Raw genomic sequence first — 16,312 nt, forward strand, 5'->3', positions numbered from 1 at the left:
GAGGGACATACCCTGAATAGGAATGCCAGTAAAGACTATCTCTTTTTTGGGGGGGCAGCTGTTGGAGGAAACACCTGCTGAAAGGCCCTGAAGGCTTATAGACAAAAGGCATGTAAGATTTGGTGTTTTCATTAGGTCATGTTGGAGTTTTAGAACTCTCTCAGAAGTATCTCAAATCCATCTTCATAAAATGAAGTGTGCTATGTCAGAGTAGTCATATTGACAATTATTTGTGAAGGTGAATCTTGCTTTGAAGATTCAAAAATAAGCAAATAAGATATTACCAATACCTAACTAAATTAGGTACCAAATTACATAGTAAATGGGTGTTTAAGCCATTTCTCAAGTCATGTATGAGATGCATGTTAATTTGGAAACTAATTCTTGATGATTTAATAATCACCTTTTATATCCCACAGGCGTTTAGAAGAAACACACTCACTATGAACGCCAGCTTCTGTATATGCCTGATCATATTTAAAGGAACAGAAGAAATGTTTGTAATTAATCTGTGCAGTGAATACCAGATCATAGCATAGGCAGGTGCGTGTCTAGATAAAATTTCTTGAAGCTAATTTAAACTTTCTACACACACCAGTAGATAATCTCAACATAAATAATACATTTCTTTTTGACTCTTTAAAGTAAGCCAACATATAGAAGAGGATCTTGACTTATATTCTGTATCTGTACACTTCTGTATACTTGTATCATTTGTGGATAGACTTATAGCTTGTATGAAAATGGCACCTTTGTAGAGCTATATATCTTAAAACTCAGATTAAACCTAATAGTGAGTGGAAGTAGGTCCTGATTTTCCAATTTAAAGCCCTAGATTTGTACTAATTAGATTCTTTTAAAAGCTTTTAAAACTGTAAGTTCAGCTTCTACTTCATAGATGAGTTTTTATTCTAGTTATGCCTATGCTTGTAGAGAAAAAATATTTTCAAAGTTTTAAAATTCTTAAATCTTTTATAAAATGCTAGAATGCATTTTTCAGCGCAGATATTTAAATGTGAGGTTGTTTTTAAACTGAACTACACAGAATCTCCTGAATATAAAGAAAAGACCTCATCTCATGGGACAATATGTGATTCCCTCCACATTTTGAAGCATCAAATTTTTAATTTTCTACAGTGTTGTTTTGTATCATCTATTTGTGCTGTCACAAAATAAAGGGGAAGATGAATCACAGAAAGTGCTATAACTTGATAGCACTTTTCTTTTTCATACTTCTGCACCTTTCTTTAACCATTGCCATAGGGGGGAAAAATGCTGTTCCCTTGGTATTCACCCTAAGCCTTGGCAAAATTTGTATATTACCATGTCATTTAATTCACTGTATCATGAAAATAAAAATACTATGTGAAAAATGTGAAACAAAATTTAACAAATTGAAGTTGAAACTAACTTTCCATTTAGAGAAATTTCAGATTTGCCTCTTAAAATGAAAATGAATTATTTTTTAAAACTATTAATTGAAATAACTAAATAGTAAATCAATTTATAGAACTGATTGCCTTCACTAGTGATTTTATTGGGACAATCAATCTAAATAAGGTTTTTAAGATAATCTGCTAAATATTAAGAATACTTCGTGATATAGTCCTTATAATAAGAGAGTACCTAAAATATACCAAAAAGGTTAATTTGTTTGTGTTCCAGCATTGAAAACTAACCTCAGAATGTAAAACAAAACATATAAAGACACCTATATTAGTCAGGAAATGAAGGGTAAAGAAGTAAGATTGGTTTCATATGTAATTCAAGTTATGTAGCTATATGCTTAATGCTAGTAAATCAGTTACTGTATGTTTGACCTCTTGATATACCAAGCTTTTGCCTTTCAGAACAGCTGGGTCGGCTAAGAATCATTTCCCAGTTCTTTTCATTGTAGATCAGATGACTCTCGCTTTATCACCCTTGGAGGCCACATGAAGGACAAAGCAGAAAGATCCACACACAAAACTAATGTTTATATGGAGGCAGTGTTGGGGGAGGAAAGCAAAAGGTGGGGGATACACTTGGCCCTGATCTTCCAATGAACATAACAGAAGGACCAATTGAGACTTGAAACCTTTGTGTTACTGCAACCATTATTCAGTTACATCCTATCCATCTCTTATTCTCTTTCTATTGAACAGAGAGGCTCCTTTGGCTGCCTTGACTTTTGTAAATGTTTCACTCACTTAGTTGTGGTTTATCATTTGGACAGAATGCTACATTGGGGATTTTTCTCCCCTCCCTAAGGCTTCAAGGCAAAATGACTTCTGTTGCCTCATATTTGATACATGAACATACACTGTATTCTCTTCATTTTAAGAATCAAACAAGTTTATGGCAACAGAGAAAACTCCATTTTTCAAAAACAGCTTTTCCCTAAAAGAACTTGAAAATAACTTTCCTAACATCATTTTTTGACAGGTATATTAGTGAATAAAGGGAGGCATCTTTAATAATTTTTATATAAGCTAAATGTCTTTATAATAAAATATCCCTATTGTTATTTTGGTACTTAATTGCTCAAAGTGGACTCTTCTTAAATTGGTTTATAATAGACATGAGATACTTATAATTGCTACAAGTTTCCAGTAAAGCTACAGTGTAACTCCATATGACTAAATAGTCTAGAAATGTATTTTTATTTAGAATTTACCTATAAGATACCTTGAATATGAGTGTATTCTATTTTACTAATGTTTATATATACTTTCATTTTCAAATAATATTTGTTTCAACTATTTAGAAGTTAGATCTTGCTCATCGTTGATTTAAATCAACATCCTGTATTAAATGCAAGTATTCTATTACAAAAAATAAGACTACACCAGCCAGCCAAGATGCTGACATTTGGGCATGGTGATTATAGATGGTGACCATGGACAGCGATGTTCCTGCTGATGCGGCAGCGATTCAAGGCTGCTTTTTCTGTGCTGACCTACCCTTTGAGTCTTTATGCACATTTGCTTTGAGAAAGAAATACTTCTTGTATTTTTGCTTTGTCTAAACCTACTTCCTTTGCCGGACTTAAAAACATATACCTTGTTGCATCAGTTGTCCATGTCTAGAACCAAATTCTCTTATGTGTGTATATGTGTTTGACTTGCATTGTTTTAAAATATACCACCACTTAGTTAATATGCTTTAATGGCTATCTTTAATTAAAGAAATATATTCGTTAAAAACATAAGTTGGTAGGGAAGTGATTATTCTTATTAGAGACTAAAGAAAACATATCTTTACATGAGAAACTACATGGTTATAAATTATTTTTACCAACTGAATACTATAGTAAAGATGTGCTGCTTCTAATATAGAGTGATACAGTATTAATAGGGCTGAGTTAATACGAAGTATGATGTGGATCAATGCTATGGCATTGGTAACCTTGAACCATGTCATAACAAAGAAGAACAGGATGAACCCCTCCCTGGATAAGGCCATTTAACTTAAACAGAATGAACCTGAAAGTTTAGAGCCAAGGGTCGTGAAAGACTTCATTCAAACCACTTAAATTCAGGAAAATTCATTGTTTAATGGCATTCAAATAAATCAGAGTTCTTATAAATAAAAACACAATTTAGTCTTTCTGCCTTTCTAAAAAAATTCAAATTTACACACGGTAATAAGGTGTGTTCAAGCTTTAAACAGTTTAAATTGCCTTCTCACAGTAATTTAAAAGATTATCACAAATTTAATCCCTGAGATATAATTTCTAGAACATTCTAAAATATAAGAAAAACTAAATCTGAATACCAAAATTAGTGATTTCCTTAAAAATAAGGGACTAAATTCTCCCATTAAGCTCACTGTATTTGCAAATTTTTTTCAAGACAACAAATTATAGAGTATATTTCTTAAGTAAACACTGGGATTAAGGACACGTTTCTATTTTCCCACGTGAATAACTGAACATAATAAAACTATAATATGTCTTGGTCACTCAGTAGTTAGAAAATAAAAGCCTTCATTGATTTGGTGCCATATAGATTTATTTTGGGTAGACAACAATAACTTCACCATCTCCTTTCCTATTTCCAAGATTCTCAAAATGGTTCTTTTATTTATACATAGCAAAAAGTTTACAAAACCTTGTGGCACTAACATTTTCACATTTCTTTGGGGATATAGCTAGTTGATTTTCTTCTGACTTCTTCCATTTTTGGAATCCCACATGATTATAATATTGAAGTATACCAAGAAGAATAGGAAATGTAAGCAAGATACAAAACACACCAATACAGAAAATAAGTCCGGTAGTTTCTGAGGAGGATCCAGTGTGACAGTCATCATTGTCAGAAGGATCATAGTGATTACTGACGTAAGAAACTATAGGAAGGGGGAAAAAAGGTGTTACTGCATAGTATAAAAGGTAACAGTTGAATGTACTGGTAACATTGGTTTATAGTTGTAAATGAGCAGAACTGAAGGGGACAGCTGGGGGTTCAATCTCCTCTACTAATGGATCTCAACCTAGTTTGTATGTAAGAGTCATTTGGGGTTTAAAAATAAATCTCAATTCTCAGACCACATCCCAGACCAATTAAATCAGAATCTCTGGGGAAGGCTCTCCAAGTGATCCCCATGTGTAGCCAAAGCCTGAGAACCCCTTAGGCTTCATATCACCCAAGCACTAAAAAAAGGTACCTGGAATAGATAATATTGCTAGTCGGGCTTAAATTCACGGCATGCTCCAAGGGTCTATGGGATATACAATTCTAAGTTAATCTAAGAATTCATCTATGAAGAAGTTTTCCACAGCAAATAAAATATTACATTTCATATTCACTGAATACTTTCAATGAGCTAGTTCTACAGTAGAGCATGGTGGGACACATGAAAGAAAATGTCCTCTGGCCTCAAAGAGCTTCCAATTTAGGGGACTACATGAACAAGTCAAATAAAATCACAAAGTCACATCTCATTAAATACCAAAATGAGTAGTAGACAGAACTGACTGCATTTATTGTAACTGTGCACCAGTTTGTTTCCTTTTTCAGACCGTACCACAATGTACCGTCCCACAGAACTTTCTGCAATGATAGAAATGTTCTAAATGTGTTATTCCCAAAAAGTAGCTGCTAACCACATTTGGCTACTGAGCATCTGAAATGTACCTGCTGTGACTAAGCTGAATTTTTAATTTAACCACATGTGTCTAGTGTCTACTGTATTGAACAATATAGCTATAGACTTTGAGACAAGGACACAGAAGCTGCTTAAGTAAATGTAGAAAACAAGCAGTGAGAAGCAGAAGTCAGTGACTTTCATGATGAAAGTGGAACATAACGGAACCCTGAAAGATTCTTTAATGGCTAGATTATGACAGAACTGATGGGACCTGAAAAAACTAATGCAGTGATCATTCTAGACAGAAGCCAAAAAGACTAAAAGAGTAACCTATAACTTGCTGTGTCTATTCTCCCATTCATTAGTGAACCCACACCAATTAGGCTTTCACTCCATTCTCCAATGAAACTGCCTCGGTAAAGATCTATACTGACCTCCACTAAACTAAACCCAGTAGTCAGTTCTTATTACCTTAATGGATCTCTCAGCAGCATTCAAAATAACACATCACTGGTATCTTGAAACCCTTCCTTCACTTGGCTTCCATGACATCATTCTCTCCTGGTTTCCTCCCACATCACTAGTTAATCTTTCTCAGAACTTTGCTGGTTCCTTCTCAATCTATAATCACACCTTTGGTGAGCTCACTCATCCAGGGACATGACTTTAATTACTATCTATATACTGAAGACTCAAATTACTGTCTCCAGCCTGGACCTCTCCCCTAAACTCTAGGCTCATATATCCAAGTTCTCCTTAAAATCTCTACTTGGGTATCTAAGAAGTACCTAAAACTGTATACATAAACTATCCTCAATAAGATTAACATTTGACTTCTCATTATGAAATACGGAGGCCACAAGACAGTGGGATGGATGATGTTCAGAGAGCAAAAATACCGTTCAAAAATGAAGGTGAAATTAACAAAGTCAGTAGATTTGAAAATACTGAAATAATACAAAGTCTGTTCTTCAAATACGTTAGAATTGGAATAGGAAAACAGGAAGTAGTCAAGGAAATCCCCAAATATTTGTAAACTGAACAACAGATGCCTAAATAATTCATGAACCAAAGAAAAAAATCAGTCACAAGAAATGGACTATATTTTTAACTAAATTAAAAAACATTTCAAAGTTTATGGAATATTGCTTAAAAATGGGGGTTTTATATGGGTTTGAATAACTATATAAAAATGGAAGAAGGCTCTCAAATCAACAACCTCTAACTTGAACTTTAAGATACTAAAGAGTAAACCAAACCCAAACATGGAAAAGGGTATAATAAAATTAGAACCAAAATCAATGACATAGAAAACAAAAAAAATAACAGAGAAGATCAATAACCAAAAGTAGGTTGTGTAAAAATATTTATCAATGAAACCACCAAACTTTAGCTAGACTGACCAAGGGTAAAAGAGAAGGTACAAATTCCCCAATTTGGGAATGAAAAAGTAACATCACTCCTTACCATATATAAAAATAAAAAAGGATGGAAGGGAATATAATAAATAAACAACTGTTTGCCAATAAATTACCATATTTTTTAATTGAAGTATAGTTGATGTACAATATTATGTTAGTTTTGGGTGTACAGCAAAGTGATTTAGTTATATATATTTTTTCAGATTCTTTTCCATTATAGGTTATTAAAAGATACTGAAAGTTGTTCCCTGTGCTATACAGTGAAAAACCCTTGTTGCTTACCTATTTTATGTAGTTTGTTAATCCCATACTCCTATTTTATCCCTCCTGAATCAGTCATCTTTAAGATCCCATGAAGAAAAGATCCAGGAACGGGTGGCTTCACTGGTGAATTAAACCCAATGTTTGTAGAAGAATTAATACCAGTCTTTCACAGCTCTTCCAGAAAGTAGAAAAAGAACCCTTCCTAACTCATTCCATGAGGCAACGTTAAGCTTGATTTCAAAATGATACAAAGATATCACAAAAAAGAAAACTACAGACCAATATCTCTTATGAATATAAAGTGCAAAAGTCTTCTACAAAATACTGACAAACCCAAGAAAGTAACATATAAGAGATTATACACCATGATCAAGTAGAACTTATCCCAAGAATGCAAGGATAGTTCAATATATAAAAATAAAAAAAAAAAATCAGTCAATGTAATATACCATATTGATAAAGGAGAAAAAAAACACGATAATATCATTAGACATAGGAAAAGCATTGGACAAAATCCAACACCTTTTAATGATTAAAAAAAATCAAACTAGGAATAGAAGAGAACTTTCTAACCAAATAAAGGCCATATATAAAAACCCCACAACTACCATCAAAGTTAATGTTAAAAGACTGGATGATTTCCCCCTAAAATCTGGAAGAAGACAAGATTGCCACACTTGTCACATGTGTTCAGCAAACTGTACTGGAGCTGACCAGCCAGGTAATTAGGCAAGGAAAAGAAAGAAAAGGCATCTAGATTTACAGAGAAGACATAAAACTATCATAATTTACAGATGACATGATCTTGTATATAGAAAATCTTAAGGAATTCACTAAAAATACTAGTTCAGTATTTTAAAAATCAATTGTATTTTTATGCAGTACCAATGAACATTATGAAAATGAAAACAATTCCACTTACAAAAGCATCATAAAGAATAAAATACTTACAAATGAATTTAACAAAAAAAAGTGCAAAACCTTCACACTGAAAACTTCAGGCACTGTTGAAGGACGTTAAAGAATAAATAAATGGAAATAAATCCTATGTTCACAGGTTTGGAAGACTTAATCTTGCTAAGATGATAATGCTCCACAAATTTAAATATGTACTTAAAGCAGTCCCTATAAAAATCTCAGCTGGGGTTTTAGAGAAATTAATGAGCTGATATAAAAAGAATACAGAAATACAACGGACGTAGAACAGCTAAAATGATCCTGAAAAATGAACAAAATTGGAGGACTCACATTTTCAATTTTGAAAACTACAAAACCATAGTAATCAAGACAGTGTGGAAACAGCATAAAGATAATACAGATCAGTGAAACAGAATTGAGAATCCAGAAATAAAGCATTACATTTAAGATCTGTTCATTTTCTACAAGGGTGCCAATATAATTAGTGCTGGAACAACTGAATAAAGTTGGACTCGACCTCACACCATACACAAAAATTAATTCATAATGAACCAGTGTCCTAAAGATAACAAATTATAAAACACTTCAAGAAAACATAAGAATAAATCTTCATGACCTTTGGTCATATACAGTTTCTGAAGTATGACATCAAAAGCACAAACAAAAGAAACTTCTATTAGACTTAATAAAAATGAAAATAATACCATCAAGAAAGTCAAAAAGCAACCCACAGAATGGGAGAAAATGTTTGCAATTTAGTAAGAGACCTGCATTAAGAATGTATAGAGAACTCAAAAATACAAAAACAACTCAATTAAAACTGGGCAATGTATGGGAATTCCCTGGTGGAATTCCATGCTTTCACTGCCAACAGCCTGGGTTCAATCCCTCGTCAGAAGCGAAGATCCCACAAGCCACTCAATGCAGCCAAAAAACAAAAAGGGAAAGGATTTGAATAGGCATTTCTCCAAAGAAATTATTTTTTTAAATATTCAACATGATTAGTCACTAGGGAAATGGAAAAAGTACAGTGAAATACCACTTCACATCCATTCGGTGTGGCTGTAATAAAAGGTAATAACCAGTGCTGTCAAGGATGTGGAGAAACTGGAACACTCATAAACTGCTGGTGGGAATGTAGAATCATGCAGCCCTCTGGAAGACAGCTGGGCAGTTTCTCAAAATGTTAACACAGAATTACCACTCCTAGGTATATACTTGAAGGAAATGGAAACACATGTGCACCAGTAAACTTAGACACAACTCTTCACAGCAGCATTATTCATAATAGCCAAAAAGTGGAAGCAACCTAATGTGCATCTACTGAAGACTAGATAGATAAAATGTGGTATATCCATATAATGAAATTGGCAGTAAAAAGGAAGGAAGTATTGAGGCATGCTACAACACAGTTAAAAATCAAAAACACTAAGTGAAAGAAACCAGTCACCAAAGACCACATTGTGTATGGTTCCATGTTACAGAATGTGTGTCCCCACAAAATTCACATGTTGAGGCCCTAAGCCCCAACGTGACTGCATTTGGAGATGAGACGAAATTAAGATTAAATAAATCACAAGGGTGGGGCCTTAATCTTATAGGACTGATGTCGTTATAAGAGGAAAAGACACCAAAGAATTCTCTGTCTACACAGATACACACACCAAGAGGCCATGTGAGGAGACAGCAAGGTCATCTACAAACCGGGAAGAGAGGCCTTAAGAGAAGAAACCAATGCTGATGTCACACTGATTTTGGCCTTCCAGCCTCCAGAATTGTGAAAAAAATAAATTTCTGTTGTTTAAGCTACCTGGTGTGGTGTTCTATTATAGGAGCCCTAAGGGACTAATACATCCATTTATATGAAAGGTAGGCAGATCTATAGAGACCGGAAGTAGATCAGTGGCTATCCAAGGCTGGATCTGGGGTGAGGGTGGAATGGAGAATGACTGCTAACAGACACAGGGTTTCTTTTGGGGGTAACGGAAACCTACAATCAGGTAATGTGATGGTTGTAAAACTCTATGTATGTACTTAAAACACAAGTTGCATCATTTAAGTGGGTAGATTTTATGAGTGAATTTATGGGAATTATATCTCAAAAATGCTAGAAAGAAAAACAACTTACCAAGTGTTGTATAATTCTGGGAAGAAATGTAAAACATGTAAAATATTTCCTAACAGAAGTGGAAAAACATTTCAGTTGCAATTCTTCTTCAGAAGTCTTTTCAAATATTGAAAAGGAAGTTGCACAAGCTATAAAAAATGCCATCACTGTCACAACTGAAGGCATTAGGAGTTCATCTTTTAATAGAAGAGGTAGCATACTATATAGAAAAAAAAAATCAAAAGAGAATTGTCAATTCAAACCACAATCACTTTGTAAAAAAGTTTTAAATGAGTTTATAAGTACTATACTGAACATATTATATTGGAAATTAGTTTGACTCACCTAAATGTTGACACAAGTAAAAACCAAGTAGACATAAAAGGAATTTCGCTTAAAACTAAGCAGACTGGTCTAAAATAACAGAGAAAAATATTTTAGAGAATATAATTTCAATGCTTATATGTAAAAATGTGAACACATTTTATCTGATTTTTGACATAGCTAAAAAAATTCACAAAACACAGCCAGCAAGGTCTCCATAGGGACTACTGATTTCATTTTTTAAAATAACTATCAATCCAAACTAAGTGAATCTAGACAGAAGGTGTCAGCTCATCATCATAATTGGAAAACTGCTTCTTCCAGTATCATTAATGAAACTTTTTTTTTCTGTCATACAAACAGTAGCTTAAAGAAAGGATAAACAACTGAACATTCAGAGAAACAAGCTTTTCCATATACTCCATCCAAGTTGGTAAATATGAATATTAGTCACTCAGTCGTGTCTCTTTGTGACCGCATGGACTGTGGCCTGCCAGGCTCCTCTGTCCATGGAATTCTCCAAGCAAGAATACTGGAGTGGGTAGTCATTCCCTTCTACAGGGGATTTTCCCAACCCAGGACTGAACCCAGATCTCCTGCATTGCAGGCAGATTCTTTACCATCTAAGCCATGGAGAGAAGGGGACAACAGAGAATGAGACAGTTGGATGGCATCACCAAACCAATGGACATGAGTCTGAGCAAACTCCAGGAGATAGTGAAGGACAAGGAAGCCTGGCGTGCTGCAGTCCATGGGGTTGCAAAGGTTGGACACAACTTAGCAACTGAACAACAACGGTTATGTACAAGTATTGCTCTGAAAGGAATGCAACGAGAAGACAGAACTCAGCCCTTAGCTTCAAGGTACTTAATATTTATAATCAAGCAGCAAAATCCTCAACATCCTCAACCTCTTCTTTCACTACCTTGTTCAAAACAAATTCTGGTTCTCTCCCCCTGAGGAAGAAAATGCTGCCCCTCTGCCTTCTCCATTGTGCCTGTTTTATTGTTCCTGTTTCCCCAACCTTCAAACAGTTTGGCCCAGAGAAGAGAAAGAACCTCCTTGATCTTCATCCTGACTTCATACCAGCTCTCCCTCTCCCTGCCCTAACAAGCTCCAGCTTTGAATCTCCTGTCGTCAAGCTTTATTCCCTATTCCTCATCTTTGTTATCATCCACCAGCCTCAAGAATCACTTCCCTCATTACTCAATAATTTCAACTCCTTACACACTGTCTGTCTACAAAAAAATACATGATCTTCAAGTGTCCAGCAATCACTTAATCTTTCCCTAGTCTGTTCCTACTCTCTGTCTCTTTAGAAAAATAGTTCATACTTTCTCCTCTCTCCTCATATTCCCAACATTTCCACCCTACTCTGACCTAATGACTTTGCCTTCCATTTCAATAAGAAATTTGAAGCAATGAAAAGAGAACTTTCACAGACATCACCATCACATTTGCTCTCTTCCTTAGCATCTGTACTGATAACAGCATGCTCTTTTATTAAGATGAACCACGCATGCACCTACCTGTTCATAGCCAATCCTTCCATTTACGCTCTAGGTACCACTCCAGCTCCCTCTCTGAAGGACACTGCTCCTGAAACTTCTCTCTCCTGTATCACTAGTGTTCCCTTTCTACTGACCATCTTCTGCCATTATCTCTTCTATCTTAAATAACAAACCTCTTTGTCCCCAACTCCTCTGCCAGTTTTTGCAGAATTTCTCTGCTCCCCTTTTCAGCAAAACTCATTTAAAGAACTGCCAACCTGTCCCACACTATATACAAAAATTAACTCAAAATGGATCAAAGATCTAAATGTAATTCTTAGAAGACATATGAGGATAAATATTACCTTGGATTTGGCAATGGTCTGTAAGATACAACATCAAAAGCAAACACAAGGAAAAGATAAATTGGATCTCATCAAAATTAAAAATGTTCATGAAAGAACATTATCAAAAAGGGGAAAACTCAAAGAATGGAAAAAAGTATCTGCTTATCATATATGTGATAAAGGTTTAATATCCAGAATATATAAAGAACTTCTAAAACTCAACAAGAAAAAGATAAACAACCACTTTAATGCTGGGCAAAGGATTTAAATAACAGGCATTTCTCTGAAGAAGATACACATATTGCCTGACAAGGACATAAAAAAGATGCTCAACATCATTAGTCATTAAGAAATGCAAATCAGAACCACAGTGATATACCATTCCATACCTACTAGGATGGCAAAAATAAAAACCGCCAATAACAAATGCTGACAAGGTTGCAGAGAAATCAGAACTCTCATACATTACTGGTGTGATGTAAAATGGTATAACTTCTGTGGAAATTAATTTGGTGAGTCCTCAGTAAGTTCACAGAATTACTATGAGACCCAGAAATTCCACTCCTAGGTATAAACCCAAGAGAACTGAAAATACGTGTGTATATTCCCAATAGCCAAAAGGTGAAAACAACTCAAAATGTCCATCAACTGATGCACGGACAAACAAAATGTAGTATATTCATCCACGCAGTAGTATTCAGGCACAAAAATGAATGAAGGCCTAATACATGGTACAACAGGGATGAACTCTGAAAATAGGCTAACTGAAGGAGGTTGACAAAATGCCACATATTTTATGACTGCATTTATATGAAATATCCAAAACAGGCAAATTCACAGAGAAAGTAGATCAGTGGTTGCAAGCATTAAGGGGAGGGGAGAACGGGGAATGGCTGCTTAACGGGTACAAGATTTCCTTTCTGGAGAGATGAACGTATTCTGTGAGCAGACAGTGGTGACGGTTAAGCAACACTGTGAATGTACTAGTGGTGTATTTTACCATCTGTATGTAACTGTCCTGCTGGCTCAGAGGGCAAAGACTCCGCCTGCAATGCAGGAGACAAGGATTCAATCCCTGGGTTGGGAAGATACCCTGGAGAAGGGAATGGCAACCCACTGCAGTATTCTTGCCTGGAGAATTCCATGGACAGAGGAGCCTGGTGGGCTACAATCCATGGAATCACAAAGAGTTGGACATGACTGAGCGACTAACACTGACTTTCTTTTCACTTTCATATATCTTTTTAAAAAGATCTATATTTGTCTTCAATTCTTCTCTTCTTGTTATGTCTTAAACCCACTCTAATCAGGCTTTTCCCTGCATCACTCTGTTAACACTAGCTGTTTCAAAGTCACCAGTGACTTCCACTTCAGTACAACAGTCTATTCCTAACCCTCATTTTATTTGACCTATTAAGAGCATTTGATGCAACTGATCACCTCATTCTATTGTTCCCTGAATATATCAGGCATACTCCCATCTTAGGGCTTCGGCACTGGCTGTCTAGGATGTTACTCTCCCACATATCCACTGGGTTAACCCTCATCTCCTCCAGTCCACTCAGATATCTCAACAAGGTCTACCTCAACATCCTCATAAAACTGCAACCTGCACTTGCTCCTTTATCCCACCTCCAATAACTCTCAGCTCCCCTTAATCTCCTTTATGTATCCTTTATGGCCTTTATTACCTTCTAACATACTTTAATTTATTTTTATTTAATTATTAGTGTCTGTCCTTGAGAATCAAACCTAAGAAAGTACCAATTCTGTTATGTTTTGTTCACAGATATATCCCAAGTGCACAGAACAGTACCTGGCAAATAGTAGGACCTCAATAAATATTTATTGAATGAAATATTCATTTAATGATAGATTAGCTGGAACCAGATCGAGAAGAACTTTTAATGTTAACTTTAAAATATCTGATCAAAATTAAAGTCACTTACTGTTATAAATAATCAAAATACAGTTGTAGAGTCTGAACTCCCAGAAATTCAGGGACCACGAGCTAACCTGAATGGTCAGATTACAGGTCATGGATCAAAGACATTTCTACAGAGTAGAAATCCTGGGGGAAATTACACGTTTGAAAGCAGCACCTCTCCATAATTTCATCCCCTGGCACTTGGGATTTGTGAAGGGTCAGCTGAGGCTCACAGAACAGGACTCAGCTCTAACTCAAGTTTAGACTTTGAGGGGTGAAATTATTCTGCCCTCTCGGTCTACAATTGTACAAGACTATTTTGTTCAGAGGAAAGAGGCCTGCCCCATAGGTCAGCTTACTCTAAAGCTCTGCACTGAGGTTTTAGTCCAAAGCTCCACCTAATAAAAGCAATACTTCCTTCCTCTAGTCATTGGTCATTTCATACATGTATCTTTCACAGGAACATAGCAAACACAGGGTGAGGTGGGACAGTCATAGGTGGGACTGAGCTAGGACAGGATTCAAGTATTCCAAGGTGTTCTGGGCATTATTTTAATAGTGGGATAATATACCCCCAACTGCCACCCAATTTCTATGAAATCCAAAAAAAATTAATGCTCCTAGATTTAGAGACTTCCAGTAGAGTCTAAACAAAAGTCTTGACAGAAGAACTAGAAAGGAGGCAACATATAAAAAAACCCCTCAAGAGGTTAACAGAACCAGGCTATTGAATAGTAACAGAAATGAATGAAATGAAAAAGGCAAAGAGGACAAACAGGCTTCAACCAGAGTACAGCGTCTTTAGAAGACCATTTTTATTAGCAAATTCAAAATGAAAAAACAGGAAGAAATAATAAGTATGTCAGAAATGATTCTATAAAATTTTACCAGTTTAAAGTATAAAGAAGTAAAATTGTAACAGGTCATCATTCTAAAAAAATATGATTTTATGAAATAATTTTATGCAAGTATGTAACATTTGTATAGTGTTGATTTGCACTTAGATGATTATATGTAAGTATTAGATTCATGTATATATCATAAGCACATAATAATAAATAAAACACATACTTGAAACCGTTTTACTTACAATGATACCAAAAGAATGGACTTTTCATGTACTTGGAAAGAAAATAAAAAGAATGATAGTGCACAGCTAACCTTTAAGGAAAAAGACAGAAAATCAGATACAAAAACTTACAATAGCAACTTAAATATAAGTCAGATTAAAATCATTTCAAGTAACATTTTAAAGTTTAATATAGCTTCTAGCTAAAAGGAAAATTATATACAATTGTAAGAGGCATAATATTTCATTCAAATTAATTATCAAAATATTTTGAAAATTAACTACTGTAATACTTAACCATCTAAAACAATTTCACTGAGTCTCTGTTATTAATAAACAGAACTACTAAATACTTCAGACACAATAATCATACCTTCATCCTCCCTTAGAAGCTCTGACAATTTAAAAAGTATGAAGTCAAGAAGGTCAAAATATGAAAGTGACAAAATAAATCTATTTGAGTGTTTTTAAAACGTGCACTTCAATAAAATATATACAGTGTTTATAAAATAATTATTTGCTATCTGGGGTTTTAAATTAAAACTTAACTCTATCTTCAGGAGTTTATACTCTGCATATTAGACATCTCTCTCTATACACCCAATCCAGTTGCTCAAGCAAAAAACCTGGCTCACCATCTTGTACATGCTTCACATCTAATTCATCAGCAAATTCTACCTACACCATCTCCTAATACAATATTCACCCTACTTCTTTCCATTCCACCCTGCTGATGGTGGCAGAGGAGTGGTCTTAGCCACCCCCATCTTCCTCTTGGACCACTACAATGACCTCCTAAGTGGTAATGCTCTTGTCCCCTATAATCCATTCTCCATTTAGCCACAATATCAGATCATGTAATTTCCCTGGTTAATATCTTCCAATAGCTTCCCATTACACTTAGAATTAAAATCTAAACTTCTACATAATCTGGGTCCTGCCTTCCTCTTCCAATCTATTTCTTAATGTCTCCCTCACTCATTTCACATCAGTCATTTCACACTTGTCCCTTTAACGTCTCAAACATGCCAAACGTGTTCTTGCCTTAAGGAAAAAAAATTTACTTCTTATCAAGTCAGAGCCCAGATTGTCTTGTAATTGGTTGCTTCTGACCAGTCATTCAGTTCAAGGCTCAAATGTCACTTCCCTAGAGAAGCCTTCTTTTATTCAACCTAAAGTAGTGCTACCCTAACCAAACCCCACCAGCCCTCTTTTCACATAAGACTACTTTCTTCATAGTCTTCATTACGCCCAGATATTCTCCTATTAACTGATTCATTTTACTTACTGTCCTTGTGCCAACTAGCATAAGTGTCCCCAGTTGAGAAAGCAGGGATAATCAGCTGTCATTCATTGGCATGCCAGAACTGAGGAG

At 35.1% G+C, this 16,312-nt stretch overlaps 2 protein-coding genes across 13 annotated transcripts in view; one reads left to right on the plus strand and one right to left on the minus strand.

The window, feature by feature from the left end:
- LOC120857049 (integrin subunit beta 3 binding protein) overlaps positions 1 to 9,482 on the plus strand; it is a 100,854-nt gene extending 91,372 nt beyond the window's left edge. For 5 of the 12 annotated variants that reach the window (XM_040232686.1, XM_040232683.1, XM_040232687.1 and 2 more), the window contains one exon: positions 420 to 1,819. In XM_040232686.1, the coding sequence (XP_040088620.1) occupies positions 420 to 427 (8 nt within the window). In that variant the 3' untranslated portion in view covers positions 428 to 1,819. Of the gene's footprint in view, positions 1 to 419; positions 3,139 to 9,327 lie in introns of those variants that run through there. The other 7 variants (XR_005719555.1, XM_040232684.1, XR_005719556.1 and 4 more) reach the window with 4 other exon arrangements.
- The window catches only part of ALG6 (ALG6 alpha-1,3-glucosyltransferase), a 51,001-nt gene continuing 38,659 nt past the window's right edge, over positions 3,971 to 16,312 (minus strand). The window contains exons 12-15 of the mRNA XM_040232680.1: positions 14,959 to 15,029; positions 10,126 to 10,194; positions 9,802 to 10,000; positions 3,971 to 4,329 (exon numbers count right to left, since the gene is read on the minus strand). Coding sequence (XP_040088614.1) covers positions 4,132 to 4,329; positions 9,802 to 10,000; positions 10,126 to 10,194; positions 14,959 to 15,029 — 537 coding nt within the window. The 3' untranslated portion in view covers positions 3,971 to 4,131. The remainder of the gene's footprint in view (positions 4,330 to 9,801; positions 10,001 to 10,125; positions 10,195 to 14,958; positions 15,030 to 16,312) is intronic.

Source organism: Oryx dammah, unplaced genomic scaffold, assembly GCF_014754425.2.
Source record: "Oryx dammah isolate SB20612 unplaced genomic scaffold, SCBI_Odam_1.1 HiC_scaffold_28, whole genome shotgun sequence".
NCBI lineage: Eukaryota > Metazoa > Chordata > Mammalia > Artiodactyla > Bovidae > Oryx > Oryx dammah.